This window comes from Aythya marila (assembly GCF_965140915.1).
Source record: "Aythya marila genome assembly, chromosome: 17".
Classification (NCBI taxonomy): domain Eukaryota; kingdom Metazoa; phylum Chordata; class Aves; order Anseriformes; family Anatidae; genus Aythya; species Aythya marila.
In genome coordinates this window covers 1,036,066-1,062,972 of record NC_139058.1, presented here as the reverse complement: position 1 = coordinate 1,062,972, position 26,907 = coordinate 1,036,066, and the positions used below count along the sequence as shown (strand labels likewise).

Here is a 26,907-nt window from a genome sequence, read left to right as displayed (position 1 = left end):
ATTGCAGCTATACAATGAAGAGTCACTTTATTGCTAAGGCATTAGGCAAAGCTAATGTAATCTGAACTGATATTGAATACAAATCCTTGACTGTGAGTCACCCTGCTTTCACATTGTGTTCCGCGGCGGAGGAGCAGCATGCCAGCAGAATGCCAGGCGTTAGAAAAACAAGGAAGAAACATGCTTTTCTTTCGCCCCGTGAAAGACAGCTGTAATGATGGCCAAATCACCCAATCATCGCGTTAATTAATAAGTATTTGAAGCCTCCTGAGATGGATTGGATCATTATAACACCAAGCGGAGCCTGAAGAAGAGCTCCTGGGAGAGGGCAGTTCCCATTCCGTGTTCATTTTGGCTCTTGCTCACGTGCAGAAAAAACATCTCAAGGCCAAAGCAGTGCGGGAGCCTGCAGAGGGGAAGAGCCTGCCTTTGTCTGTATTATTAATTCCTGCAAGTGGCAGGAACTTGAATTTGCAACTCACGTGCCCTGCACAGTGCCAGGGTCCCAGCCCACCCCAGGGCACCCACATGCTGCCTGGGGGAGCGCTGCAGGGAGGGCAGGGAGGTGCTGCCCGGCGCTGCTCCGCCACTGCTGCACCCCTGCTGCCCGGCTGAGGGGCTGGTGAGCCTTTTTTTCCCCCTGCCCAGGCTCTGAGCTTCCCCTTCCCTCATAGGGATCAGGGCAGAGGGGATGGGATCCTGCTCGGCAGAGCATTTGTTCCGCCCGAGGTGATTCCAGATGCCACGTTTGTACACAGCGCACAATTAGCAAGCACAATAGTGCTTCGTGCTGAGGGAGCACCATCCATCTCTGGATATGAATGTGTTTCTGCAGACATTGATTAATCTAGCCCCTAAACACTCCTGCAAGACAGGTGCTATTGATGCACCCAGTGCTAGGCAAGATTTAGAGTCAGGCACGATCTGGTGCTGAGTTAGGAAATTTCTGCTGCTCGACATACCTGAGGTCAATGCTAATGCAGTCCTCGAGGCAGCAGCCAGCTGGAGACAGGAAAATCTTCCTCCTAACTGCCCCAGAACCTTTCCTTGCTCAGGCTTTTGCTTCCCTTTAACTTTACTTCAAGGCCCAGCATCCTGCTCGCCCTGCCTCCCCCTCCATTCCTGCAGAGAGCCAAGAAAATAAAAGTAATCCCAGGAGAAAACCAAGATGATACCTCCTGCTCATGTGTTGGGTCATCAGCTGATCAGACACGCACGCTGAGCACCCAGGTATGAGGTAACCCCGGGCAGCTCCCCAGCACGGCGAGGGGGCATTCCCTCACCCTGCCCCACTCCGCTCGCACCGAGCCCAGGAGCCCCCTGCGCACCCCGGGGCCATTCTGCATCTGGGGGCCTGTGTGGGCAGCACTGCCTTGGGTTCTGGCTTGTTCCTGGTCTGGTCACAGCCTTCCACTTTCCTCGTCTGTGCTCGATTCAGCCCCGCAGACACCACACTGCCACCCACCACCAGCATTTCTGCCAGCAGTGACCTCGGGCCCTGCTAACCCAGCTCCGGGCAGCACCCACACTGCGGCTGGACTCAGAGCAGCGATGAGTAAACTGAGACGTTTCCTCTAGAGTGTAAAAGAGCTCCCAAAGCAGGAAGCGCCAGGGATGAGTGGTTTTAGGGAGCTGTGGGACACGGCAGTGAGCAGGGAGGAAGCTTGCACGGAGCCGTGTTGGCACCAGCGGGATCCTCCAGCGGGGAGCCTGGCACTGCCACCGCACCGAGAGCAGCCGCGGGGACCGCGCGGCATTACAAGGCTGTGCGTAAAGAGCAATTTGTGACAGCATGCGAGGATCCCTCCACCGCTGCCTTCAAACACGGGCTCAGTAATCCCGAAGAGATTTGTTCGGTGCGTGCTTGCTGCTGAGCACACAGCAGCTCCCGGCCGTGCAGGGGCGGGCAGGGGCAGCCTCGCAGGAGCCCTCCCCAGGCACGTTGCTGCAGCCCCTGCCCAGCTCCTGAACAAGACCCTGGGCATATCCTGGCCCAACAGGCAATGGCAGGACCCACACTGCTTGCATTGTGGAGCCATGGAGCAGGTTAAGGGGTCCTTTTGGTGCTATCCAGGCTTTGTGGCTCCCCCCGAGTTACCCCTTTGCAAGCAGGGGGAGTGCACCAGAAGGCAAGCAGAACTGGGAGCTGGCCGGGGCAGTGGGGTTCAGACCCCTCCTGTGCCTGCTCAGAGCTGAGCACCCAGGGCAGGAACCCCCCCAGCCTCCCCTTCATCCCTTGGTGTTTTCTGGGCTCCAGGAGGAAGGGGAGCAGGGTGCTGGAGCCTCGGGCAGAAGGGCTCTGCAAGGGCGGTGGAGACCTTCACATCCAGGGGAGCTCTGGTGATGCTGGAGGGCTTTGCAGGAGCAGAAGAGGCAGCACTAGGCAGGGCCACGCACACTGCAAATCTGCCACCACACGTACAGAACAGGAAACAAATGCGAAGCCTTCACCAGAAGTCATTTCTGAAGAACCATGAGAGAAAAATCGCTGTGGTTGCAGGAGCGGCACGCTGGGTGCTGCGTGCTCAGACCCTTGGCTGGTGCAGCTCATGGTCTCCTCATCCTCAGAGCCAGAAAATGGCACATGCAGCCCCGAATGTTTGCAATACTGTGCCCAGTGACCACCCCATCCCACCCACGTACACCCTGCCTGATGTGTGACCCGCCAGGGCAGGCCCAGCGAGCAGCCAGGACGCGCTGCACGAGTTCAGGTGCAGTGGGGACACGTGAGGTGCCTGCGCTCACGCAGTGCTTGTATCCAAACACTGCTCTTCTGGGCACCTGCTTTGTGCCTCTACAGCAGGTGCACTCCATGTCTGAGCCCTTCTGAGCACACATCGTCCTCAGCCCCCTCCAGACCCTCCCATCTCCCTCCCTGCCATCCCCCAGGAGCACCACCGCGTCCCTGCAGCCTCTCCTGGCGCGGCCGCTCAGCCTGGAGCCGCTCGCCTGGGGCTGGCAGCCCCCTCCTTCCGATCCCCCTGTGTAATAACACGCTGCCACATTTGACAGCTTCCCTTATCTGCTGCCAGGCTGATCAGTTCTGGCTGTAATTTCATGCTGTTATAGGCAATCACACTTGTAAAGCAAAAACCATGGCTGTGTTTCATAGCAGAGAACGTGAAGGCAGGTTTTAAACACTGAGGAAACCAGGCTGGCAGCTCCTCGCTGCGTCCTGTGGGGCTGGAGGCAGCACATCCCCGTGCTACAACCACCCCCTTCCCGTGCTCGTGCACAGCCCTCCCTGCTCCATCCCCGGGGCTTTTTGGGGGCAGCAGCACCCACAGCAGGGTGGGCTCAGACCTGCCCCAGGACGATCTCTGCATGCAGATGGAGCAACCCCTGGAGCTGCACGTGAGCTGTGCTCGCACTGCAGACGATGCACGCAGCCCCCCCAGCCAAGCCCAGGGCAGCAACCAGCTCCAGCCCAGCAGGAGGGACAAAGCCCACCAGGGCAGGTGGCTCCCCCCCAGCTGCCCCCCAGGGGAGGGGAGCACGGAGGTGGTGCCTTGCGCTAAGCAGAGCAGCCCCGCGCAGACCCCTCGCTAGGCAGAGCGTGCGCCCTGTGTTTTGGGAAGGAAACAAAACTCCTTATGGCGCTCCCATCTGGGCTGAAAGGTTGCCTGGGAAGGAAGGGCGGCCAAGCCAAGCGCACGGCGTCCTGCCGGTGCCACCGACACCGCTCCTGCTGCCAGCCGGGCACCCGCCGCGGTGCCGTGCTCCCTGCAGACCTGGTGCCGGCCCCGCTGGGGCTGGAGGGGCTGGCATGGGCTGGGGGGGCAGCACGGCTCCGGGGGGTGGCCGGGCAGCCCCTGTGCCTGCAGCTGGTGATTTTGGGCAACGACTGCGGATGGGAGAGGTCCAACGTGCAGCTCCCCCAGCAAGGACTGGCTGCAGTTCTTGAATTTGGATCCAAGATGTCAAACGGCTTTGACACCCCCGGTGGAGATCGGCCCCGTACCCATTTCACTTTATTTTTCACGCCGGTGTTTCTGAAGAGTTGACAGTGCAGCAGTGCAATGGGAAATCCTCCTAAGGAGAGAGAAAGCCGCCGTTATCGGGCTCATCACAGGACAGCTTTGGGAGGAAAAGGTCATTGCAGTAAGGAGGAAGAAGCTCTGTGGGCTTGTCAGCCTGCCTTGTCCTCAGCTGGCTCCGAGAGCCCAGGAGCCTGTTATCCACCTGGCCCTGCGCCTTCCCTGCAGAGCCGGCCTTTTAATTACCGCCGGCTGCGGGATGGGGTTGCCAGGGTGATGGAGCCGGCAGCCTTCCTCCCCCCCAGAGACCCCCGGCCCTGGGGGGAGGCATCTGTGGAGCCTCTCCACCAGCAGCCCCCGTCCCCATGGCCCCCAGCAGTGTGTGGGGGCTGCCAGGGCAGGCTGTGGGGTCGGGGTGCCCAGAGGGTGAGCACCACGGCACGGCACGGATACCGAGTCTGCCCCGGCCCCCGAGCACCCCCCGCCTGGGGAGTGTTCTCCTCCTGCCCCTAATTGATGCGAGCGTGTGTTTTCAGGCAGGAGAACACGCTGTCTGTGGTCCTGTGTGCTCTGAGGGGAATTGCTGCTTTCCATCGCATTCATATTTATAAATCCTGCCTGGGCCCAGCCAGGCTCCTTGTTAGGAGGAGATTTACGGCCGGTGCTAATGGCCAGGCTCCTACCAGGGCTCCTCCGAGCAGCCGAGGTTGGAAGGAGGCAGCTCCTCTCGGGGTGTGAGGGCGATGAGGGTGGCACTGCCCATCTCCCCCCTGCTCCCCCGCCTGCTGCTGCCCCTCCTGGGGGACCACAGGCAGCAGAGCAGCCGATGCCACATGCCCAGAGGTTGGTTTGCAGTGCTGGGGCTGCACGGCGAGGCAGGACCATGCTATGGGGTCAGGATTGGGGTCAGGGGTTGCTTGCAGCTGCTGCCCAAGCAAAGAGCCAACAAACCCCCATCTTTTTCCTTCCTGCCTGGGAACAAAGGCAGGGATTTGACCTGCTCCCTGGGGCACGTCTCCCTCACCAGCTTTTCACGGCCTCATCCTCTGCCCTCCCCTGGGAAGTGGCATTGCTATGGGCAGGCACCGTGGAGGTGTCCTGCCACAGCTGGTGGCATGTTGGGCAGCCTGCAGCTCATGTTCTGGAGCCACCATCCTTCCCGTCCTTCCTGCGAGCATCTCCAGCTCCTCCCAAAGCCAAACCTCGCTGTACGCATCCCCTCTGTGCCGGGGCACACGGCTGTGGCTGCTGCTGCTGTCCCTCCCTGTCCCCCATCCCTCTCCTGCCCCCAGCCCTGGGGCTGAGCCCCATGCTCGTGGCTGCCCCACGTCTCAGGAGAGAGCTATCGATCGGTGGCGTCCTGCACCACGGCTCCAGCCTGCTGCAGGGCTTAATGAATTGATCAGCGAGTGCTCGGAGATCCCCAGATGAAAGAGCCTTGTAATTACCAAGTATCATCCAGTGGCACTCAGGGTAATTGCAGTAACGACTGCTCAGGGTGAGCCGTAGGAGACGGAATTACTTCTGTGTTTAATGTCACCCTCTGGGGACAGACAATCTCCCTCCAAGGGGCACGGTGCCAGGACCGGCGTGGGCTGGGGCTGCAGGAGGGCAGCGGGGGAGCTGCAGGGAAGGGGCCGGGGCTGCAGTCCCCAAACCCGACACAGAGACCTCGAGCAGCCTCTGAATCACGGAGTAATTCAGGTTGGATGGACCTCCTGAGATCTGCTCCAGCCCCATTAGTAACCCCATTAATCAACACCCTCACCAGCAATGCCTGGATCTCTGCTTTAACATCGTGGGGTTTGGGCATCATTGCTGATGCACAGCTTCACCTGCTGGGGCACAACCTGCAGCGGGCACGGGGCAGGGCGCACCCGGGTGCTCAGGTTCCAGAGGAAGGCGCTGGAGCCTAAAAAAATTATAGTTGTGCAGAAACCCAGCTCCGTGTGGATTACTCTTACAATTCCCAGCCTTATTTTGGATTTTTATGGTCTGCCATAAAAGCAGTTATAATAAATTATTAGACCTACTTGTGGGCTGTCAGGAGGCCTCTTCCATCTGAAATCCCCCGCAATCCTGTTAACTCGTGGAGCTCGGATGGGCCATGACCACTGCTGGAGGGGTCAAGAGCCAGGCAGCCCCCACGAGCCCCCTCCCATCGCCGCTGCTTCTCTCTGCCAAGTGTCTGCGCCCAGCCGAGGGCATCACCTGGAGGCACGTGGCTGCACGCTGGTGGTAATGGAGGCACTGGGGGCAGCCGCTGGCTCCTGGGCCCCGGGTGCTGTGAAGAAGCAGCGAGGGCAGCTCCTTTCGGAGCTCACGTGCTGCTGGTGCCGGGCCAGAGCAGCAGCAGCACCCCCCGGGTGCTCACAGCCCAGGGACCTTTTTGCTGCACGAGCATTCACCAAAAGCCTCCTGCCTCCCTCCCCTCTCCTTGCCAGCAGGCAGAGCACAGGGGTTAATGGGGAACATTACACAGTAAACTAGGCATAAAGATTTGCATTTGCTGGCGAGCGAGATCTCCTTCCTAGCTGGTTTGTGTTTGCAGTACATTAGCTAATCTCATTTCAGCTTGCGCAACATCTCCCAGCGTGCAAATGCACACGCACACACGCTGCGATGCTGAAGCCCTGCCAGGGCCCCCCACATGTTGTCTCCAGCCTGCCTGCCTGTCCTCCTGCAGCACCTCCCCGCAGGGTGCCTGGATCCCCGCGGCGTCCCCCAGGCGCTGGCACCCTGTGCGGGCAGCTCTGGGGACTGGGGACCCGCTGCCTTCACCCCCAGCTGCCTCATCAGTGTGCTGCAGCCACCACGGGCACGGAGCAGGGCTCGCTGCCACCCTCCGAGCCACCCAGAGCAATCCCTGCAGGGAGCCGTGGCCGCATCCTGCCAGCCCTGCAGCGGGCACAGAGCCACGGGTCTGGCACCGAGGGAAGAGCTGCTTGGATCCCCTAACCAGATCCCATACATGATATGGGGCAGCCGGCACTGGACACTGCCACTTCAGCACATCCCTCTGCACAGGACTCCAAACAGGTGCCAGCGAGTTAAAGTCCTGTGATTCCAGAAGAGACATTTATACGGCAGCACTTAGCGACTGCTGGTAGCTTTAGTACCAACCCCTCATCATCCTGACACGCTGAGCAGCACAAAGTTAGAGCGAGCCGCGATAATAGCTCTGTGCAAGTGAAATGTTATTATTTTGCTAAGATCTCTGGTAATAAATAGACCCTTGCCGGTGCGAGGTTCCAGCACAGCGGGCCGTGCAGCGTGAGCGCACAGCGGGCACCCGCAGCAGCGCCGTGCGTGGGACCCGTGCCCGTCGGGGCGGATCGCGGGGGCTGACCCGGCTGCGATGCGAGGACGGCGTGTTTTAGGGGCTTTTCTCCAAAAGCAGCCACAGCTTCCTGCCCAAAGAGCTCTTGGTGGGCGGAGGGAGGAGCCCGGGGGCAGTTAATGGCTTCCCACCTGCGGGAGCTGCAGGAACACGACCGGCAAAGCGCAGGCTCAGCTGCCAAGCTCTTACAAGCTAATCAATTAAACCATCACAGCTTGGGAGATGGGTCAGAGCAAAGCAAAGCAGTATGGATTTTTTTCATGAAAAGGGCTTTGGAACAAATCCCCCCTTTCCCCCACAAAGAGGGCAAACATCCCCTACTGAGAAACCAGCCCTGGGGCACTGGGGAGCACCCATGGGGCAGCCCCACGACCACTGCTACTGCCCCACAGCAGGGCAGGGAGGTGGCTGCAGCCTCCCAGCAAGGCACAGCCCCTGTGAGCTGCTCGCAGTGGTCACTGCCACCATCCTGCCCCCATGCTCATGGTGCTGGCTCCTGGTGTGATGCCCGAGGTGTGGGAGGAGCAGGAACATCTCCGCTAGCCTGTGGCACAGCCCCGGTGGGAATCGGCTGTGCGTAAAGGTTGCCACCGCGTCTTTGCGATGCCCTGGTTGAAGCAGGAAAGCACCACTGCTGGCTCCCTTTGGAGAAAAAGGTTCCCAGTGCCTGCAGGAGCTGCAGGAGCTGCTGTCACTGTTGTGCCCCATGCCGGGTGCTGCCCGCAGGCTGACCCCATGGGAGCGGCTCCAAAGGCACTGCGCTCTGCTGCCTGGGCATCTCCTGGGGTGCAGCTCCCGTACAGAGCCCCACAGGGCCCCACGCCTGGCAAAGTCCCTGCACTGCTTGAGCTGGGGCTGACTGGGAGAGGAGAGGCTTGAGAACGTGCTGAAACCCTCAGGAGCACAGGTGAAAAGAAGGAGTTTAGCACAGAGCATTGGGCACTGAAACACACCGGTTTGAATAATTCATCCTGCACTGTGACCCAGGCCGTGCTGCGTGGCTGTGTGGCTCTGCCCAAGCTCTCCGTCCTGCTAATCTCCTCCTTGTAAGCGTAATCACCTGCGATTTTATATTTACCTGCAGATCATACACGGAAATGTGAAGCAGTGACAGAGCTAAGCACCAGTTCTTAAGGGATTCATTAATAATTCCTTCATTTGAAGCTGATTCCTCATTGCCGTTTTCGGAGATCTGTCAATGAGCCTGTTCTTAACCCGTGGAGAGCACTGCTCTGCTGCTGTGTCTCGCTGCTTTCCATGATGATACGGCTTGATACCACATCAAATGCACTGCAGCAACCTGTAACAGCCCCTCGCGTACCTCCCTCCATCATATTTACAGTCTCTTCCAAGATCACAATCAGCTGTTTGACAAAATCTGTTTTTCATAATGCCATGGTTACTGGTGCCAAATGTAATCTGTGCTTTCCTCCTTTTTCCCTGTTTCCCTTACTTCCCTGTGTCTTCTAATTTCCATTGCCAAACCGTTCCACTCACCTGCTTCTAAAGCTGGTGCAGTGTCAGAGCTGGCCGGGTCCCCCCGCTCTGACACCCGGGGATACGCACAGCCGGCATCACGGAGGGCTGCTGCCTGCCCAGCTTCTCAGAGGATGCTTTTAGGATTCCTGTGGGGAAATTAGTTGGAGCAGCAGGATTGAGAATGCTGTCCTCTGCTCAGTGCTGAGGGCTGAGCGGAGCAGGCAGCACCCACCCCATCCCATCCCATCCCATCCCATCCCCATCCCCATCCCCATCCCATCCCCATCCCTGCTGCTCCCAGCACCTTGAGCCCTCCCAGCACATCCCTGCCTGCTGGTGGTGCTGAGCGATGGTGCTGAGCCTCCTGGGGAGACACCAGGACGAGCGAGGAGCCCGGGACATCCTCCTGGGAAGAAGTAACGGCTAGATGCAGTATTGCAGAGTAACACAGGGCCAAAGAGTTTGCTCACCTCTTGAAGGCTGAGAGCACAGTGCTATGGACCTGCTGCATTTTGCCTCTGTTCAAAAAATAAAAACTTCCAACAAAACTTCTTTCTATTTGTTTAAAGAAAAAAATGCTGGATAGGACAACGTCAATTCTGTGCACTCATGAATTTACAGATTTGGTTTTCTGTGTCAGGAACAGTATCTGGTGCAGAGTAACTCATCTTGCAATTTATATGGGAGGCAATGAGCAAACACCAGCGGCGTCCCGGCATGAATACCAATTTTTAAATAAATAGAGAGAGGGAGGCCCGGACAGGACAGCCCTAACGGAGCGGGTATCTGCTGTCGGAGGGCACCGTGCAGCAGGCAGCTTTCTTTGCACCCTGGTGGACGGGGTTGGCTCTCGGCTGGCCGGCAGGGTCTGAAACGAACGCACAGTGTTGGTGCAGAGCTGCACTGAGGGAGCTTTGAGACTGGGAAGTGAAGGGCTCAGACCTGGAGTTCAGGCTCCATTCAAGCCCTGCTGGGACCAGAGATGAAATGGCAGCTCCAAAGCCTTCAGGCACGCAGGGACGGTGGCACAGGGCGAGGTAAAGCTGTGGAGCCACAGCAGCACCAGGTCCCTGCTGCCACCCACGGAGGGGCTGTGTCAGCTGGGGCTGATGCTGGGGCTGCAGAGCAGCCGGGCACCCCATCCCCCCCGCCATGCTGCCCCCTTCCCCACGGCACTTTGTTCCTCTCAGCCCCCTCCGAGCACCAACAGAGAGCCTATTTTTGAGCTGGGCAAAGTCTTCTTCTGTGGACGAGGAACAAGGACTTCCCTCCTGAAAGGGCCCCCAGCTGTGCCCGCGGGCACGCGCTAAAAGGGGCTGGAAGCGAGCCTGGCCTCGCACTGAAACCCCCCATTCAGCACCCGTGTTTGTAAGGCAGAGCAGGGATGCAGCCCACTCCGAAGCCAAAGGCTGGAGTGGCTCTGCTGCTTCTGAGGGACAAAGGCCTTTTCTGCCCGGGGACAATATTGCCACTCACCAGAGATGTCCCCCCGTCAGCAGAGCCCGCAGACCATTCCCCAGAGCCGCGATTCAGCGTCGTTATGGGAGACAGCAGCTTCCAAATCTGCAGCCGAGGTTATTTTTTGCTTCCTCCTGCCATTGAAGGCCCCTCCTGGGCACCACGCAGCAGAGGAGGAGGAAGCTTGCCGAGGAAGCCGCAGGGACGAGGCTGGCCCCATGCGCACAGCAAGGGCTCTGGGGGGGGCAGAGCCTGGCACTGGAGCCCTGTTTGCAGGAGGCAGCAGCACCGAGCTTGCACTGAAGCCTTGAGATGTTCCCCAGTGAGGTTTCTGGTAGCAGAAAGCGGAGCTCTGAGCAAACTGGGAGAATCTGCTGCACACATCACAGCTGCCCCATGCCCAGCCCCTCTGTGGGTTTGCTCCCTGCTCCCCACTTCGCTCTCTGCTCCCCCACCCAGCTCCATCCCTCCTCACCCTGGCACAGCCGCCCAGCAGCCAGCAGCGATGCTTCAGCCTGGGCTCGGGAGGACCTGGCTGTCCTTGCAGGCGCTGCCTTCAGGGCTGGGGCCGGGAGCGCAGGGATGTGTCACTGCCCATAAAATCACCAGGGGCAGCCAAGGGGTTCAGCATCAGCTCCAGCTCCAAACCCGGTGAGTCAGGCTGCCAGCGCTCCTCCCGGCTGGGCACCCGGCGTGGTTCGTGTTGTGTCAGAACCCAGGGCACACAGAGCCCATCTCTGAGCCCAGCCCGTTCCCGTACGCAGGGCTCAGCACGGCCAGCAGGAGCCACGGGGCCACAGCCACATCCACGCCATGCGCCCACCGCATCCCTGCCAGTGGCACAGCCACAACAGCCTGAGGGTATGTGGGGCTCTGATGGCTGCATTTGGTCCCAAACCACCACGAAGCAGATGCTGCAGGGCTGCGGGGAGCTTTCTGCAGGGAGGACGTGCCCAAGGGCTCCTTGGTGCACAAAGCCTGCCCTCGGCCACGCCGCTCCTGCCCCACCAGGCCTGGGGAGGCTGGGGGACGGCGATCGATAGGTGTAACTGCAGAGCAAACACAGCATCGCCGGGCTCTCGCATCACCATCATGAAAATAAATGAGAGATTGATTTTCCGAGTGGTTTGGACTCCATGCAGCTCCCGCAGACCTCACCAGCTGAGACAGCCGGAGCATGGGCACTGCCGAAACGGTGGGGCTGAGCTCCCTGCACTGCTGCACACCCAGGAGAGGAAGCAACGGGGTGCCTGGGGACATGGGCAGCCCGAAACAGGGGCAGAGAAGGTCAGAGGCCTCGTGCTGCTGTTGGCACTGCTGGGGACACTCTGCCAGCAGGAGCCAGGCCAGGCTGGGGACAGCGGGGCAGGGTGGCTCACTCCACGCCTTCATCCATCGCATCCCAAAGGCTGCGGAGCGGCACTCGCGGGCAGGCGCTGTCCTTCTCGTAACGCCTTATCTCCAAGCTGCTCTTGCTAAGTCACATCTGACTTAATTATGGTAATTAAGATTGACATTAATACACGATTAAAATGTGAAATTAAAATTAGCTGTGAAACTTATCTGAATTTTTAGTGTGCTTATTGATTTTCTTCACTGTTAATCAAAGGTCTGAGGTAACTGCCAATGAGCGCGGTGCTAATTAGAGCGATGCCCACTAAAACGGCCTCAGGAGATGCTCCTCTTTATTTCTTTTCCAATTCCCAGTTTCCTGACCATGAAACATTTCCAGCCCTGAGCACTGCCAGAGGAGCAATAACAATTTGTGCTTTTCTTGCACCTCTGGGGCTGCCCCCGGCCGCTGGCGGCTCCTGGGCTGGGTCCTGGCCCCAGGTCCCAGGGGAGGCAGCAGGGGACCTGGGGAGCTGCTCGGGGGGCTGGAGCTCGCTGCTGGCTCTCCATCACCAACAACTTTTGCCACTTAGTGGGCAGTTTTGCATTACATATGCACTATTTGCTCTTTTTTTTTTTCCCCCTCTCTGTTACCATGGCGCTGATGTTATTATCTGGCTATCTTAGGAGTTTACTACAAAGCAAATGAACACAATAAAAATCACTCAAGGAAAACTGCTAAACGAGCGACAACTTTTATCTTTAATAACTGCGGGTCGGGAGGGAGGCCGGGGCTGGAGCAGGGAGGGATCAGCTCTCGCTCTGCTGCAGATAGCGTTGTTATACCAAATTAAACCTCTGGGCAGGCGAGTCCCACGTTGTGTATGAAAATGACAGTGTTAAATAAAATACCGCACCTCTCGGTGATTTCTGGGCTGTTCTTATTTTGTCCTTCTCTCGCCGGCTGCCCAAGTGCTCCCAGCTGGCGGCAGCCGGGAGTGACAGGGAATGCAAAGAGCCCTCCTGCCCTGCAGCCTGCTCCCTCTGCGCCCCTCGGGCCCCAGCAGCACCCCACAAAGCAGCTCCAAGCAACCTGGGGGGCGGCAGCGGGGTCAGCCCCCGGTTTGGGATGGTTTTGTGGCAGGACGTGTGCTGCGTGCTGGCATTTGTGGTGATGCCAGGTTGGGATTGTTGTTGCTGAGGTAACCAAATCAGCGCAATTGCTCTCTAAAAGGTAGTCGGGGCTTGTCTGATGGCAGCATCACCAAAGGAGATGCGCGGGGGAAAGGCTGGCCTTGATCCTGTGACACTCGGCACGCGTGTCGCTCCGCGTGGCACTGCGCTGGCCGTCGGGTTTGACAGGCAGAAGGGGCCGGGAGGACGAGGCGGCTCCCCCTGCAAGGTGACTTACAGCAAACATCTCGGGGCCGGATCTGTGGCTTCAAGAGGACGAAGCCTCCCTTTCTGTTCCTCCCAAAGGCAGAGGAATCACACCGCTAGCTCCAGCGTGCGCAGGAGGGGCCTGCGGAGAGCACCCAGCTCCCCCCGCTGCCAGGGTCTGGGTGGGATGGGGTGGGCAGGGGCATCCCCACAGCACCAGCCCCTGATGCTGCCCTCAAGCAGCGAGGTAACAGAGCCCAGGGGCTGGGTGCTCGGTGGGGACTTTCTGTGTTTTTTTTCTTTTGCTGCAGGGCTGAGGGGACGCCAGTGCCCAGCCACGGCCAAGGTGCCAGCCCCACATACGGGGGCTCTGCTTCCACAAAGCCCATTGCCCTGCTGCGTTGTCCTCTTCCAGCCCGGCTTCCCCAGCTCCAGCACTGCTCCCAAGGGGGGAATGGGGCACATATCACCCCCCCCCAGAACCACTGCCCTCCACAGCCAGCATTTGAGGGAGGGAAGGGGGCAAAGCTGGGCATCAGCAGGGCGGTGAGAGGGGCTTGGGGTGCTGGGGGGGGGCTTGGGGACAAGGGGCAGCGAGGCTGGGGCAGGCAGGGCTGGAGCCTGCGGGCTGGGAAGAGGGGGGGGATCGCTGCCCAGGCTGGGGGGCACCCAGGCTCCCGAGGCCGGGGGGAGCCGCAGGGGGCTGCGGGGAGCCGGGAGCAGGGGGGAGCCGGGGGAGGACGGGCGGGGGGGGGGCCGGGGAGCCGCGGGCGGGGCCGAGGCGCACGGCGCTGCGCGGGGGCCGGGGCGGCCGCCGGCGCCCTCCCCCGCCGCTCGGCTCGGCTCGGCTCGGATCCGCTCCGCTCCTCGCTCCGCCGCTCCCGCTCCCCCGCACCGGCACCGGCACCGGCACCGGCGGCAGCCCCCAGCCCCCAGCCCCCAGCCCCCGGCCGCCGCCCCCGGCTCGGCACGGCTCGGAGCAGCAGCAGCAGCAGCAGCAGCAGCGCGGAGGCTCCGCCGCGCCCGCCGCCGCCGCACGATGCCGGGGCCCCGCGGGCTGTGCCTGCTCGCCCTGCTGCTGGCCGGCCCCGCGGCCCCGCGCCCAGGTAAGCACCGGGCCGGGCCGGGGCTGCGGCACCGAGCGGGGCTCCCGGGGCACGGCCGGGGTGCGGGGCCCTGCGCCCCCCCCGGGGATGTGCGCGGGGACGGGCACGGGGCGTGCGTGGGGACGGGGGAACCGGGGAGGGGGCTGCTGGAACAGGCCGGGACCCCCGGGACCCGGGGTCCCCGGGACCCCCCCACCGCGCTTCTGCGTCTCCCCGGCCGGGAGGAAACTTCGGGCACGGCTTCGAGCGCACGGCCCCGGCCCCGGCCCGTCCCGTCCCGTCCCGTCCCGTCCCGTCCCGTCGCATCCCGGCGGCTCAGCACGGTGCCTGCGGACAGCTCCCGGGACGCCGCGGGGAGCCCCGGGGGGGGGGCAGCCGGGGGCCGGGTCTCGGCGGCGGCTGTGCCTGGGGAACCGGGACCCCCCCCGCCGGGAGCTGGGACCCCTCCGGGAGCCGGTACCCCCCCGGAGCAGGTGCAGGGCTGGCACTCCCGGGGTGGTCTCTCCGGAGCGGGCCCAGGGCACAACAGCGCAGTGTGAGATTTGGAGGACCCCCCTGCTTCCCCCCCCCCCGCCAGGAGGGTCCCCGCTGCCCCCCTCCCTGGCACGGGGTCCCAGCCCCCCCGGGGTGCCCGGTGGGTGTTCCCGTCCCGCGGAGGGGGTGGCCGTGGGGCGGCGGTGGCTTCCCGCGGGGCTGCGTGTGCCTTCCACGTGCTTGACGTTTCCACACAAACTGGCTCCCTCTGCCTCTCCCACCGCCGCCGTGCCAGACCTAAGAATAGGCTCCGGGACCCGTGTGCGGGTGACTTGACAAAGTCACTGCAAACTGGCACAGAGCCTCCGGATTGCGAATCCGCTGCCAGCTCTGGGCGCTGGTACCGGGGAGGCTGCGGGGCCAGGGCGGTGGGGTTTGTGCTGCTCCCAGTGCGGGTCGGGCAGTGGGAGAACTGGGGAGGCCGGTGCCCGACTGTGCTGCAGCGCTTGTGCAGGGCCTGGCAGGCTGACCTCCAGGGCTGGCGGTGTGGTTTTAGCAAAGACGAACAGCTCCTGAGGGCTGTGCAATGCTTCCTGCCTTGCTTTCATTTCTGTTCTCGTCTCCAGATTGCACTAAAAGACTTTGACTTTTCCATCTTAAACCCTGTCTTCCCCGCAGATCTTGTTTACCGAATCTGTCCTTCTTTCTGGGTAACAAAACAGAGATGAGTGTAGGCTGTGGCATTTTCCCTCTCACCTGGATGTGTTTGTGCTCTCTGTATGACCGTGCACGTACTGCTGAGGAATTAGCCCCGGGGGCTGTGCACAGTTGATGACATCCTGTTTCAGCCCGGGGACACACAGGACCCGTTTCTCTGCCATGCTACAGACACTCTCGCCCAGGCAGCTGGTGAGCTGTGCTGGGAGCCGTGCCCGGGCAGCTGCTGCCCAGGGGACCCATGGGGGGGGCCAGGGGGGCCAGGGGTCCAGGCTGTGCCAACCGGGGGCAGTGGGGGCACTACCAGCCTTACAGCAGCCAGGGGCAGGAGGCCCCCTGCCCCTCGGCAGCTCCCGGTGGGAGCAGCAGCACGCAGTCGGGCTTGTCGGGAGCAGGATTTGGCCCTCGTGGCAAGCACGATCTGTCATCAATCTCAGGGTAGGAGAACGCGGCGTACTGAACTCCTCCGGTGCTGGCAGAGAGGGAGCTGATAAAGAGCTGACCCCTTGCGAGGCTCCGTGAGTCACCGCTGCAAGCCCCAGCTCTGCGCAGGCAGCGCCAGCACGGGGGGGCCCTGCTGCCTGCCAGGGCTGTGGTCCCAGCTCCGAACGGGACCCTTGGTGTGCTGTGAGCGGGTGGGGGGCAGCACCAGACCCTGCTGGGGGACCGTTCCTTGCCCTCCTTCCCTGACCTTTCGGCTCCTTCTCTCTAGAAGCCGCCGGTGCCACACGCCGCGCACCCATCGCTTGCTCTGCTGGTGGCTTTTTGGTGCTCGGCACTTGTGGAGTCACCTCGGCCAACAGAGGAGGTGGGGAAGCAGCTCCTGGCAGCATCACTCCCTGCCCACCTGCAGCCTGAGCAGTGCAGCCAAGGAATTGGGGTTTGGGGGGGGCCGTGGGCCAGGGATGCTGCTGCTTCATCCTGCGGGGCCCCCAAGGGAGCCCCCAGCACAGCGGCGCAGGTGGTGCTGGTGATGCAGAGGCAGGAGCAGAGCAGCGAAACCCCCGTGGACCACAGCAGAACCTGTGGATCCTGAGCAGAAACACCAGCAGAGGGGTGCTGAGCACCAGGCTCCTCTGTGCCCCCCCCTGCTTGCCCTCCTCCTCCCCTTCAGCCCGTTTGTGCACGGCTGTCGCGGCACAGCGGCACAGCACCGCGGCTCCCGGCCGCAGGACAAGGGCAGCGCCGCGGGAGAATCCCAAAAATCGGTGTGTCCAGTGGTGAGAAACCAAACGCGGGCTGCAACAAGTTGGCGCCGTGCTCCCTCTGCAACCGGCAGCACCCCGAGCGGCGCCGTCGCAGGAAGGAGCCGACGGCGAGCGCTCAGCCGGCCGCGGAGAGTGGGAGGGGAGGCGTGGGGAGGGGTCAGCGGCCATCTAACTGCCTCTTCTTCCTTCTCTGCTGCTTAACAGAAAGGACGGGTAAAGGCTGGATCGGCAGCGATGCAATTGAATTAATAGCTCAGCTCGCCGCTTCTCCAGTGCTTTAGCTATCACGAATGCATAAAGATGCTATGTGAAATGTGCGCTCTGTGGATTTCACAGCGTTACAAATGGCTTTTTCTACGCGTTTCTCATTGAGTGAGGAATTTGATGGAAGTATTTGGGCCCGAAGATGCAGACTGTAGGTTAATGCAGCAAAGTGTGCTCACCTGCCGTGCAGAATGCCTCGTATAGGTCTCGTAAAAGCAAACGCTGTAAGAAGGGAAGTGTGGAGCATATCGGTGTGCAACCCAGCCGCTGTGGCTGTAAGTCAGCTGTGGGTTCAGAAATGAACAGACACTGAGATACGGATGAGCCAGTGCACACGAGGTGTGGCAGGGCATCACTGCCTTTATGTCATACATGGGTGTTAAAAATGGATGGGGGGACAACGCCACCTCCTCCCGTAGGGCCAGAGCTGGTCACTTGGGATAATCAGGGACAGAGCTGAGCTCCGTGCCACTTTTTTATCCCCTTTGGTACAAACAGATTTTCTTTTTTAATGAAATGTGCTCCGTATGATTAAATACCATGCAGCTTTTGATCTAGACTACAAGCAGCCTCACAGATCAGCGTGTTTTACATCCTCTGTCATGGTGATGAGCACTGCCAGTTCCAGCGGGGTTCTGGAAAACAAGGAACCTACCGTGAGCCATCCAAAAGTTATTTACTTGATGGGATTTTATTTTTCAAATATTTGAAAGTGATTACTGAACAGTAAAGTATGCTCCAAGGAAATCCTGTTACAAAACACAGGCTATATTTTAATTAGCATAACACGCAGTTACATGGCTGGAGCTGGAGCCTGCCAATAAATGTATCTTGCGGGAGTTCGGGTGGATGCCTATAGAAAATAAAGCGTGAGCAGTGGCTTTCCAATTTTCCAGTCCATCAGGATGCATTTACCCTCTTGTCAGGAGTATGAAATTGCTGAATTCAGTGCTGAGCTAGTGCTGTGTCTGTAGCGCTGGCGCTGCCGGGCACGTGGTGCTGGGGACGTCAGGAGCACCCGTGGAAGGGGTGCTGAGGCTCTTACCGCCTGGTCCCGGTGGCGTGGGGAGCTCGGTTATTCGCTGGGCACGGAGAGTGGAGCTGGTGGGAAGGAAGAAGCGAAGGGCAGGGATGGTGGATGGTTCTGGGCAGGCTGCTGCGGGGTCAGGGGGGATTTTGTGTCATTCTGACTCAGGCTCCTGAGGTTCAGCTGCTGCTCACAGCCACCTTACGTGGCTTTCCAGGGCCCTTCCCAAAAGAGCCTGCTTCCCAGGCTCAGTTTTCATGCTGATGAGCGTGTGGTGATGCACAGACCAGGAGCACCGGGGACACCCGTACGGTGCCAGCCCTCAGCTCCTCGCTCTGCAGCCCTGAGTCCACCCCAGCCTGCATCAACCGGGATGAAAGGAGGGAGAAATCTCCCCCGCAGCAGCCCTTTTCCACTGAGATGCTAAACGAAAGTGTCCTTTATTTGCAGGAGAGGCTGCCAGATGCCTGCCTGGTGTTGCAGCTTGCTAATAGCCCGGTTGTTAAGGTTGGTGCAGGGCCCCGGGGAGCAGCCCCATCGTGTCCCGGTGGTGCTCTGCCTCCTGCAGCCTCACCGGGCCGGGAGCAGAGCTGGGGCAGCTCCAGCCCCCCAGCCCCGAGCCCCACATTTCTGCTGATCTTACAGACAGCAGCGCTGCTCCTGGGCTGCCCCCGTGCTGCTGCTGCTCCGGAGTGGCTGCTGCAGGAGCTGCACCACTGGGAGGGTGGAGAGGAAACACTGAACTTCTGAGCCATGCAGCAACCCCTGGGCAGCCCAGCTCTGTCACAGACCTCATCCGTGGGGATTTCAGCAATTAGAGGAGGTTCTTGCCACCAGTCCCTGACCTGCTTCGTGTTCCTCGCCAGTCCCAGCTGGCCTCTTGTCCCCAGGGTCTGCAGCTCCCAGTCCCTCTGCTCACTGCGGGCATTGCCATGGGCACTGCTCACCTCCCCCTGGCATCACCTGCCGGGCTCTGTACCGGCTGCACAGCCCCGGTCGGTGCCTGCACCCCTCCCAAATTGCTGGGGGGGGTCCTCCAAGGGGCCCTGGGGAACGGGGTGAGGGCGATCAGCACAAAACCGGGGGACTTTCAGGTGTGGGGGGCTGCGGCTGGTGCAGGAAGGGAGCGGAGCGCTCCTCCTGCTATTTCCAGAGGAGACTATTTCTGGTCCAGCGTCTTCCTTAACTGACGTGGATGTGGGGTAGCAAATCCTTGGGTGCGTGTTGCTGTGCGTTAGCATCACGCCGCTAAAGCCGGTGGAGTTGTGCTGCTTTGCAGAAGCCAGAATCTCGCCAGGCGGCCCAAACCCTGGCCTGCAGCAGGACTCAGTGTGCAGGGGACAGCGCAGAGCCCAGACATTGCAATCTTTTTTTTCTTTTCCTCCTCCTTTCACTGGTTATGGGCCATGACAGCGGCTGACCCCACGGGACCCGAGCACTGCCTGAGCCTGGAGTTTTTCTGGTTCAAAGTAGGGAGGCTGTGCCCGGCCTCCCAGCTCTGTGCAGGGCAGGGACGAGCACAGGTTCATCCAAACTCGTCTCCATTTTCCTGACCTCGCGCTCCCACCACCTGCAGTGGGAAGGCTGTGGCTGGAAGCCAGGTTTCCACTCAGCCACTGCAAAGGCCGAACGATGTCAGCAAGTCAGGTCAGGGGCTTGGCCCCGCGTCTTCTCCAGAAGATCAAGGAGCACGGAAAGGAAAAGGGCAGGATGAGAGCCGGACAGATGGCTGCGCGAGGAAGGTTCAGCGGAGCCTTATGCAGCCGAAAGCTGGCTCCTGGCAGCAGGAGGGAGCGTGCAGGCAGCCTGGCCAGGACAGGCAGCCCTGGAGGTGTGATTGGAAATGCAAAGCTTTCGTCTAGAAAGGAGATTCGGTGCCAAACGCGAACGCATCCAAAAACTCAAACTGTGACAGAAGGAAAATGTGCGGGGCTGATCCTGGAGCCGTGCAACCCGTGCAGCGAAAGGGCTGCCACGTCTGCCCGCATCACACGTGCGCACATCCTGGGCCAGGAGGGGATGGTCAGGGCACTGGGAAGTGCTCGGTGCTGCTGTGATCGGGGGCAGCCGTGGGGCTGGGCACATCGGGGCACCGGGGTGAGTCTGCTGCAGGACCCCCAAGGGTGAGGATGGAGAGGGGATGGCAAGGGGAGCTCCCCAAAGGTCTCGCAGCAGTCACTGTTGGGGCTGGTGTCATTCTGCGAGCAATGCAGCGAGCTGATAAAGGCAGTAAATGAGTGCAAGCATCCAGGCATAATGGAATGGGAATAACGTGGGGGCTGCGAAAGAACGTTCAGGAAATGGGGCAATTCGGGGTGATTTCAGAGCTAGTCGGAATGGCTGGAAATATTTAAAATTCAAGGGAGAATCTCCATCTGACTTTTTAGGGTGGATTAATGGAGCGTGTCAACATTTGGTGGATGAGATCCTTCATCTCTAGCAGATCGGTGGCTGGGGGACAATACAGGAGAAAATCATTTCTGATATCCCTGCACCGCGCTCCTGCAGCCCTGCAGCTCTTCCCCCCGACACTGGGGCTCCGTGACGATGCACAGGCGTTGGGCTTGCGTTTTCTGATGGTGATTTAAAGTCAATTTCAGTAAAAACCGGACTATTCCTGACAGCCATAAACTTCCATTTGCTGAGATACTGAGTCCCTAACTGGAAAGACCTCTCCTGTGCCATCCCTAAAGGCCTCCCAGAGCTCCCAGCACATCAGCATCATCCTGACTGCAACAGGGAGCTCTGCGGGTGCAGCGTGTCAGACCTCCGCTTGGACACAGCCCCCGTTTTTCCCCCTTTTATCCATGCAGCACTCCTAAAATTGCTGTCGGACACCATATTTACATAAACTCGTTAACCAGTAGGGTCTAAAGCCCCGGCGAGCTCTAAATGGCGTGTTAGGTTGTAGGAAGAGGATTTTATCAATTTACTGAGAGCACAAATCAGCAGAGCAGAATTTACAAACCCATCAAAAAGCGAGGTGACAGTTTGGAATTAATCCTCTGCCCGAGGCACACAATGTACCTCCACAAACATCTCACAGCATAAATATACTTGAGAAATAGCGAAGGAAAATGTAACTCCTAATGCCTTTGTACGCTGCCAGCGAAACGGCTGCGGCACCGCGCGGGAGATGAATGGGGCTAATGCCATTGGAAAGGTGCTGTTGTTGCATCCCACTTCATTTTTATCCGAGACTCGGTCCCCAGCCTGCACTGTTACAGGGAAATATTTCAATTTGTCTTTGTATTCAGAATTGTCCCAAAATAAATTTCCCCTGATAGTTTTTCTTCCTCCTTCGTTCTTTGAAAAAGAATTCAAAGTAGTTTCTTCGCACACATGCCCGGAGCAAGCAGAGGAGATGCAAGGAGCAGCACCTTCAGTGGGCAAGAGGTGCCCATGGGTGCTGCAGGTCCCACAGGCTTGTTGGTGTCCTGTGCAGGTGTCTGCAGCCCAGGACTGAAGGTGATGCTCCCCGGCACAGTTGTACATTGATGGATGCGGGGGGACAGGGGCTCAGCGGGATGCTGCAGGCAGAGCCCTGGCTCCGTGCCATCCACCAGCATGATGGGCAGTAGCACTGCTCACTGCGTGGAGAGAGAAATCTGCTTTGGGTCTCCAAACCGAGTGCCACATCCTGAAGGACGAGGATCACTGCTGCTCCTGGGCCCTCGGAGCTGCACCTCCTGCGGGAGGCGGCGCAGGATCCGTGCAGCCATCTCGGTGAGGAGCTGGAGCTGCTCTCCCAGAAGGGGGTTTGCGGCTGACTTTTAGATGAAATCAGTGAGGCAGTTTCAATTAAAAGCAAACTTTTCAAGCTATCTAATCAAAAAAATATAAAGGCTTCTTTTCAGCTTTTGTTTCCAGCCCACAGAGGAGCCCATGCCTGCCAGCGGTGAAATGGCTGTCTTTATTGTGTCGACGGCTGTGAAGGACACAGCGCGGCGCTTCCCATTTAAGAATGCATTGAAGCTTTCTTGGAATTCATTAGGAAAGGTAGGGAGGGAAGGGTGCAACAAAACAGGAGCCCTTACAGCTACAGCCTAATGTTCCCCTGACAGTGACACATGGCAGGATTAGCCGGCTCCCCCAGAGGCGCATCCTTTCAGTTTTTTCCAGTGCAAAATGTCTTCTGCAGCATCTACATTCAGAAGCGTTCCCATCCCTCTAGCCGGGGCTTTTCTAGAGTGTCTGCAGCACGAGGCAGGCTGCAGCCCCCCCGTCACACTGCAGCTGCTCCCTGGCATCACGGGCAGAGGCCACCACATCTCCTGGTGGGGACCTGCCTGGTGCCACCAGAGCAGCTCTGCTGGGCATCGCCACGTGCTGGCTGCTTCCAGCCTCCTGCTGCTTGTTCCTGCCCCAGAGGCAGAGGTTTCCGTGCCCCCTGTACCCCCAGCCCTCCCCAGGCACTGGGGCTGTGCCGTGGGAGCTGCCCTGGCTCCGGCACCGGGGTGCAGAGCAGGGGGGCTGCAATTCATGACCGTGTGGGTACGGTGTCACCCAGCCGCACAAATCGAATTGAGTCACGGCAAATAACATCTCCTCAAGTGACTCAAATTATCCAAGCTGGCTTCCATGGGCAAGGGCTGTATTTTTCCACATTGCTGCTCCACATGCATCAAACCGGCCTCGCAAGCAAAGTCTTTCTTAAATTATACAGCATTGCCTCTTTGATCAAAACAAAGAGCCTGAAAGAATAGCAAAGGCAACAGTCTGCTTGAATTCAGGATTATGAGCCCAGAGTTAGAGTCTGCTCTGAAAAAGACATTCAGCTCTGAAAGACTCCTTCCTGAGCCCCCCTGGCACCGTTCCCAGCTGCAGTCCAGAGCATTTGCCAGCGGAAAGCACAAGTTATGAGTCTGTGTTGAACCTACTGCCGCTCCTCCTGCTCCGGTGGCTGCTCCCACGAAGTCAGCTGCTGGCTGCCACGTGCACAGCCAGCACCAGCCCCGTCCTGCTGCGCCCAGCACCGCTGCCCCTCCAGGATCACTGCCTGGGCTACAGCACCCCCGCAGCTGTGGGTGCAGGATGCGGCCACCCCCAGGGGGCGAGGGCTGGGGAGATGCTGAGCGCCCTGCGAGGGGCAGACGGTGGGGTCCGGGTCCTGGTATCAGCTGCCTGGGTTAAACACGGTGCTGCCAGCGAGGAGAGCAGCACCTGAGGGCTGTCCCCACGTGGAGACGGCACAGATCCACTTCAGCAGCTGCTGGTCATTCCTTGAGCATTCCCAATCACACATCAGAGAGACAATCCTTAAGAACAGATACATCTATCTGTGAAATCAATCTTAATCATACTATGCTGGCATCAAAAGTACATTAAAAACAACTGTTACCCCATAGGAGCATAAACAATAGCAGTAGTAGGAAAGAAACGCACTCAGGCTGGACCACACGCTGCTTTTTTATAATTTGCTGATTTGTTACCTGCTGGGAAGAGCAGAGTCAGGTATTTTCTCACTGCATTTCCCAGTCAGCAGGGTGTGGCAAAAATAACGATATAGCCGGGAAACACGCACCAGCACCAGCGACACGACGTAGGTGTCGTGCAGGAATACATGAGGAGCATCTGACGAAGTTGCGCGTTGATCCAGGTATCAAAGCGCTTGCGGCTGGGCTTGTTTGGTGATGTTCTCCCCCAGAGCAGGAGCAGTAAAGCAACTGCAGCGTCAGGCACCTGCCAAATCCTCATTTTGATGGGAGCAGAAAAGCTGCAAGCTGGAAAGCTGCCCCCAAGGAGCCCCCCTGACCCAGGGGCCAGCCCTGCTCCTGCTGCACCCCTGACACCCCAGGCACTGCTTGCATGAGGCAGGGCTTGTGGGGCCAGCATATAAGGGCTGCTGCACTTAAATCAATCCAGCTATGCTTAATGAACAAAACAAGCAATTGGTTACATATTTTGTTTCCTGATCTGCTGTGTATGGAGCTGCTGGGGGGAAGGAGGGAGATGCGTTCCCGTGCCACCCCTCACCCCTGGACTGCTCGCCTGGGTGGGACCCCCACCACCAGCTGAGGGCCAGGCACTGGTCGTGTGTGCTGGCTCCTGGGGCACGTGGAGCTGCTGAGCTCCAGGAGGCTCGTTAGCAGGGGGGGCTCGTTAGCAGGGGGGGCTCATCAGCAGGGTGCAGGGGCTGCTCCGAGCGGCCGTGCCTGCCATCTATGCCCTGGTGCGCTCGCGCTCTCAACAAAGAGCTTGTCATCTTTGTTCCCGATGTACTTGCACCCCCACAAAGGCTATCATTATCCTTTCTGTTATAATTAAGATCAATCAAATGGAATAATAGAGCAGAGGTCAAGGAAGGCTTTTACTTCCTTGGGGAATAAGGGACTGCTTTCGTCAGAAATACCAGGGAGCCGGTTTAATTGTTCCAAATCTCAGAAATTACTCTCATGCCTTATAATTGCATGTCCTCGTGTATCGGAGGGAGGAGGGCCTCCGAGAAGTGCTTTGTTTCAGAGCACACTCGCTGCCTGGCCCCAAAGCCGGCCCCACAGAACTCACCTGGTGGGCACGGAGGGAGCCCCACAGCCCCGGGGGCTGTTCCTATCGAGCAGCATGGCTAGATTAATTTTTACCAAGGTCTGACGGGTAATGTCACCGATAGCAGGCTGGTAGGAAACTCCCTGGGTGTCTATGGGTGCGGAGCTTGCAGCAGCCCCCTCCCCAAAGAGCCAGGCTGGCGGGACACGGAGCCATCCCTGGGAAGTGGGGGACCCAGCGGGTGGCCACCCCTGGTCTGGCCTCCCAAGTGCCACCCGGCTGCTTGGCCCCAGGCACAGGCTGAATTCTGCAGGGCAGGGCGCAGTGCCCGGGGCTGCTGCTGCTCCTTTCCTCGCTCAGCAGGGATGTGCTGCTGCCCTCGTCCTGCTGCACCCCGGTGCTGTGCCGATGCCTCTGCCGGGCAGGGCATGGGGCCGTGCCGTGGGGCTGTGCCGTGCCTCCGGCAGGGAGGGTACCGCCACTCTGCCACCATGCAGGAGGACCCTGCTTCTTGGCTGACACTGTGACGGCTAATGGAAATATCTTTGCTATCCGTATTAATTAAAATAAAGTGCAACGGCTCGTCGTTGGGCTCTGTGGGAGAAGCTGTACATAGGTTATCATCATCCAGCAAGACACAGCGCAGAAATGGAATTAGTTCTGCCAGGCCATACTTAAAACACAGCTCACCGATGACTGATACAGCCGACAATTAATTTTATAAAAAGCACTGCCACTGAAGTGAAGGAAGGTGGGGAGGAGCAGCAGCTGCCTGCCTGCCCGGCGTGGTGGCCATGGGTGGGCTGGGGGCCCCGTCCCCGTGAGGGACAGGGCAGGGTGAAGCCCCCCACTGCCAGCCCAGAGCTGCTGCTCTGCCTCCAGCAGGAGGAACCCATTTGTACAGGGAAAAAAAAAAAAAAGAAAGAAAAAAAAAAAAAAAAAGAAAAATAAAAAGATTGAAGTTTACATTTCTTTAGCCAAACCTTTTCTAAAGACGGGTGCGGCCAGACCCAACCTGCTGTGACACGGCGAGGAACAGGCAGCTGAATGCATTTGTTGCTTTCCTCTGAGGGAAAATGCCAAGTAGGGACGGAGGTGACTCTGACAAAGCGCATCACGTCCCCCCGTGAGGTTTCAAGCTGACAAACAGCGTTTGGGAGCAGCACGTGCCCTGTCCCTGCGCCTCGTGCCGGTGATGCCTCTGCTGTGCCAGGCCTGGCACCGGCACGGGGCTGGGGGTGCTGGGCTCTGCCCCGGTGCTGGCAGCCTCCGGAGCTCCAGCAGCCCCGTAATCGATGCAGCCCAATAAGTGCGATAACCACAGCCATCAGTAACCCAACACTGTTCCTGCCTTCCTGATTGCGAGCAGCGGGACTGTTCGCAATCTGTCAGGAATCATTAGGCGCCAGAGCCGCGTAATTTCGGAGGAGTGCACCAGGGGTCTTTTCAAGGGCAGCAGGCAGGGACAGCCAGCAGGCGGGGAGGTTCTGCACAGCCTCTGCCAGGGGAGGGAATGCAAACAACGGCATTTATTGGGGAAAGTTTGTGCCCCCAGGGGCAGGTAAGGGGGAGGAGGGGGCAAGCACCCCGCTGCAGCGGCACAGAGCCACCGCGGCACCCAGAAATGTGCCGGAGCTGAGCCCAGCTTTGTCCCTGGGGAGGCAGGGGCATGCAGGTGGGCACAGCCAGGGGGTGGAAGAAGCCCCCGCACCCCGGGGCCACCCTCCTGCAGCCTTCCCCTGGCCAGCCCTGCCCGCCCTGCCCAGCAGAGCTGCCTCGGGGTGCCCCGAGCGCCCCACGGGCAGGCACCCAGCGCAACCAGCAGCCCCCTGAGCCACCTGAGCCCCCCGAGGCTGCCGCCTGTCTGTTCTGCTCCCGGCAGCTTGGACGGGATCCACATTTGGATTCCTGTTACATGCTGTGAAAGAAATACAAGTCTTGCCAAGCAGCTCTGGCACAGACAGCTCGGCTGTACCCCGCGCACGGAGCCGTGCCGTCAGCTCCGGCAGGAGCCCTCCGCGAGGCTGCGATGTCGCAGCGAGGAGCGTGGGGCGGTTCTGCTCACCTGGGTCTGTGACGCTGCGTTGTCTTTTCTTATTTTCTTTTCTGGAGTGGAAATCAAATCAAACCAAGCTGCGAACGCGCCCCAGACAGGTAGAACAAAATCAGGAGATTTTGAGTAGTCGGATAATCCACGGCTGTGACCGCCTGGGAGGGAGAGCATGAATGATTTATAACTGCGCAGAGAAATACTGATCTGTTATAATTAAGCCTAAACTTTGTGTCCCAGATGTTTTGAGGCTGTGTGTTTGTAATTGTTTCCCGGCAGTGCCCGGACACAGGCGGGTTCAGCTAACCCAGCAGATAGTTGTTGGTGCAGCGCTGCTGTGCCCGCTGCCACGCGTGCCAGGGCCAGGATGGGGCCGCAGGGGACACGAGCGAAGGTGGGGGGAGCAGGGGACAGGAGAAGGAGGCCACCAGCTCCCAGCCCAGCACCGTGGGTGCTCTGAACAGGGGGATGCCGAGGGACACACGGACAGCCCCTGTCTGGCACCCTGCTCCCAGCACCTTGGGGACATCAGAGCTTTTGGGGCAAAGCCCTGCTGGCTGTGCTGTACGCACCCTTCCCGGTGTGGGGCAGCTCAGGAGGGTCCCAGGA

At 59.6% G+C, this 26,907-nt stretch overlaps 1 protein-coding gene across 2 annotated transcripts in view; it reads left to right on the top strand.

The window, feature by feature from the left end:
* The first annotated feature begins 13,840 nt into the window (after positions 1–13,840).
* SEZ6L (seizure related 6 homolog like) overlaps positions 13,841–26,907 on the top strand; it is a 35,746-nt gene continuing 22,679 nt past the window's right edge. For both annotated transcript variants that reach the window (XM_082773890.1, XM_082773889.1), the window contains exon 1: positions 13,841–14,072. In XM_082773890.1, coding sequence (XP_082630016.1) covers positions 14,006–14,072 — 67 coding nt within the window. In that variant the 5' untranslated portion in view covers positions 13,841–14,005. The remainder of the gene's footprint in view (positions 14,073–26,907) is intronic.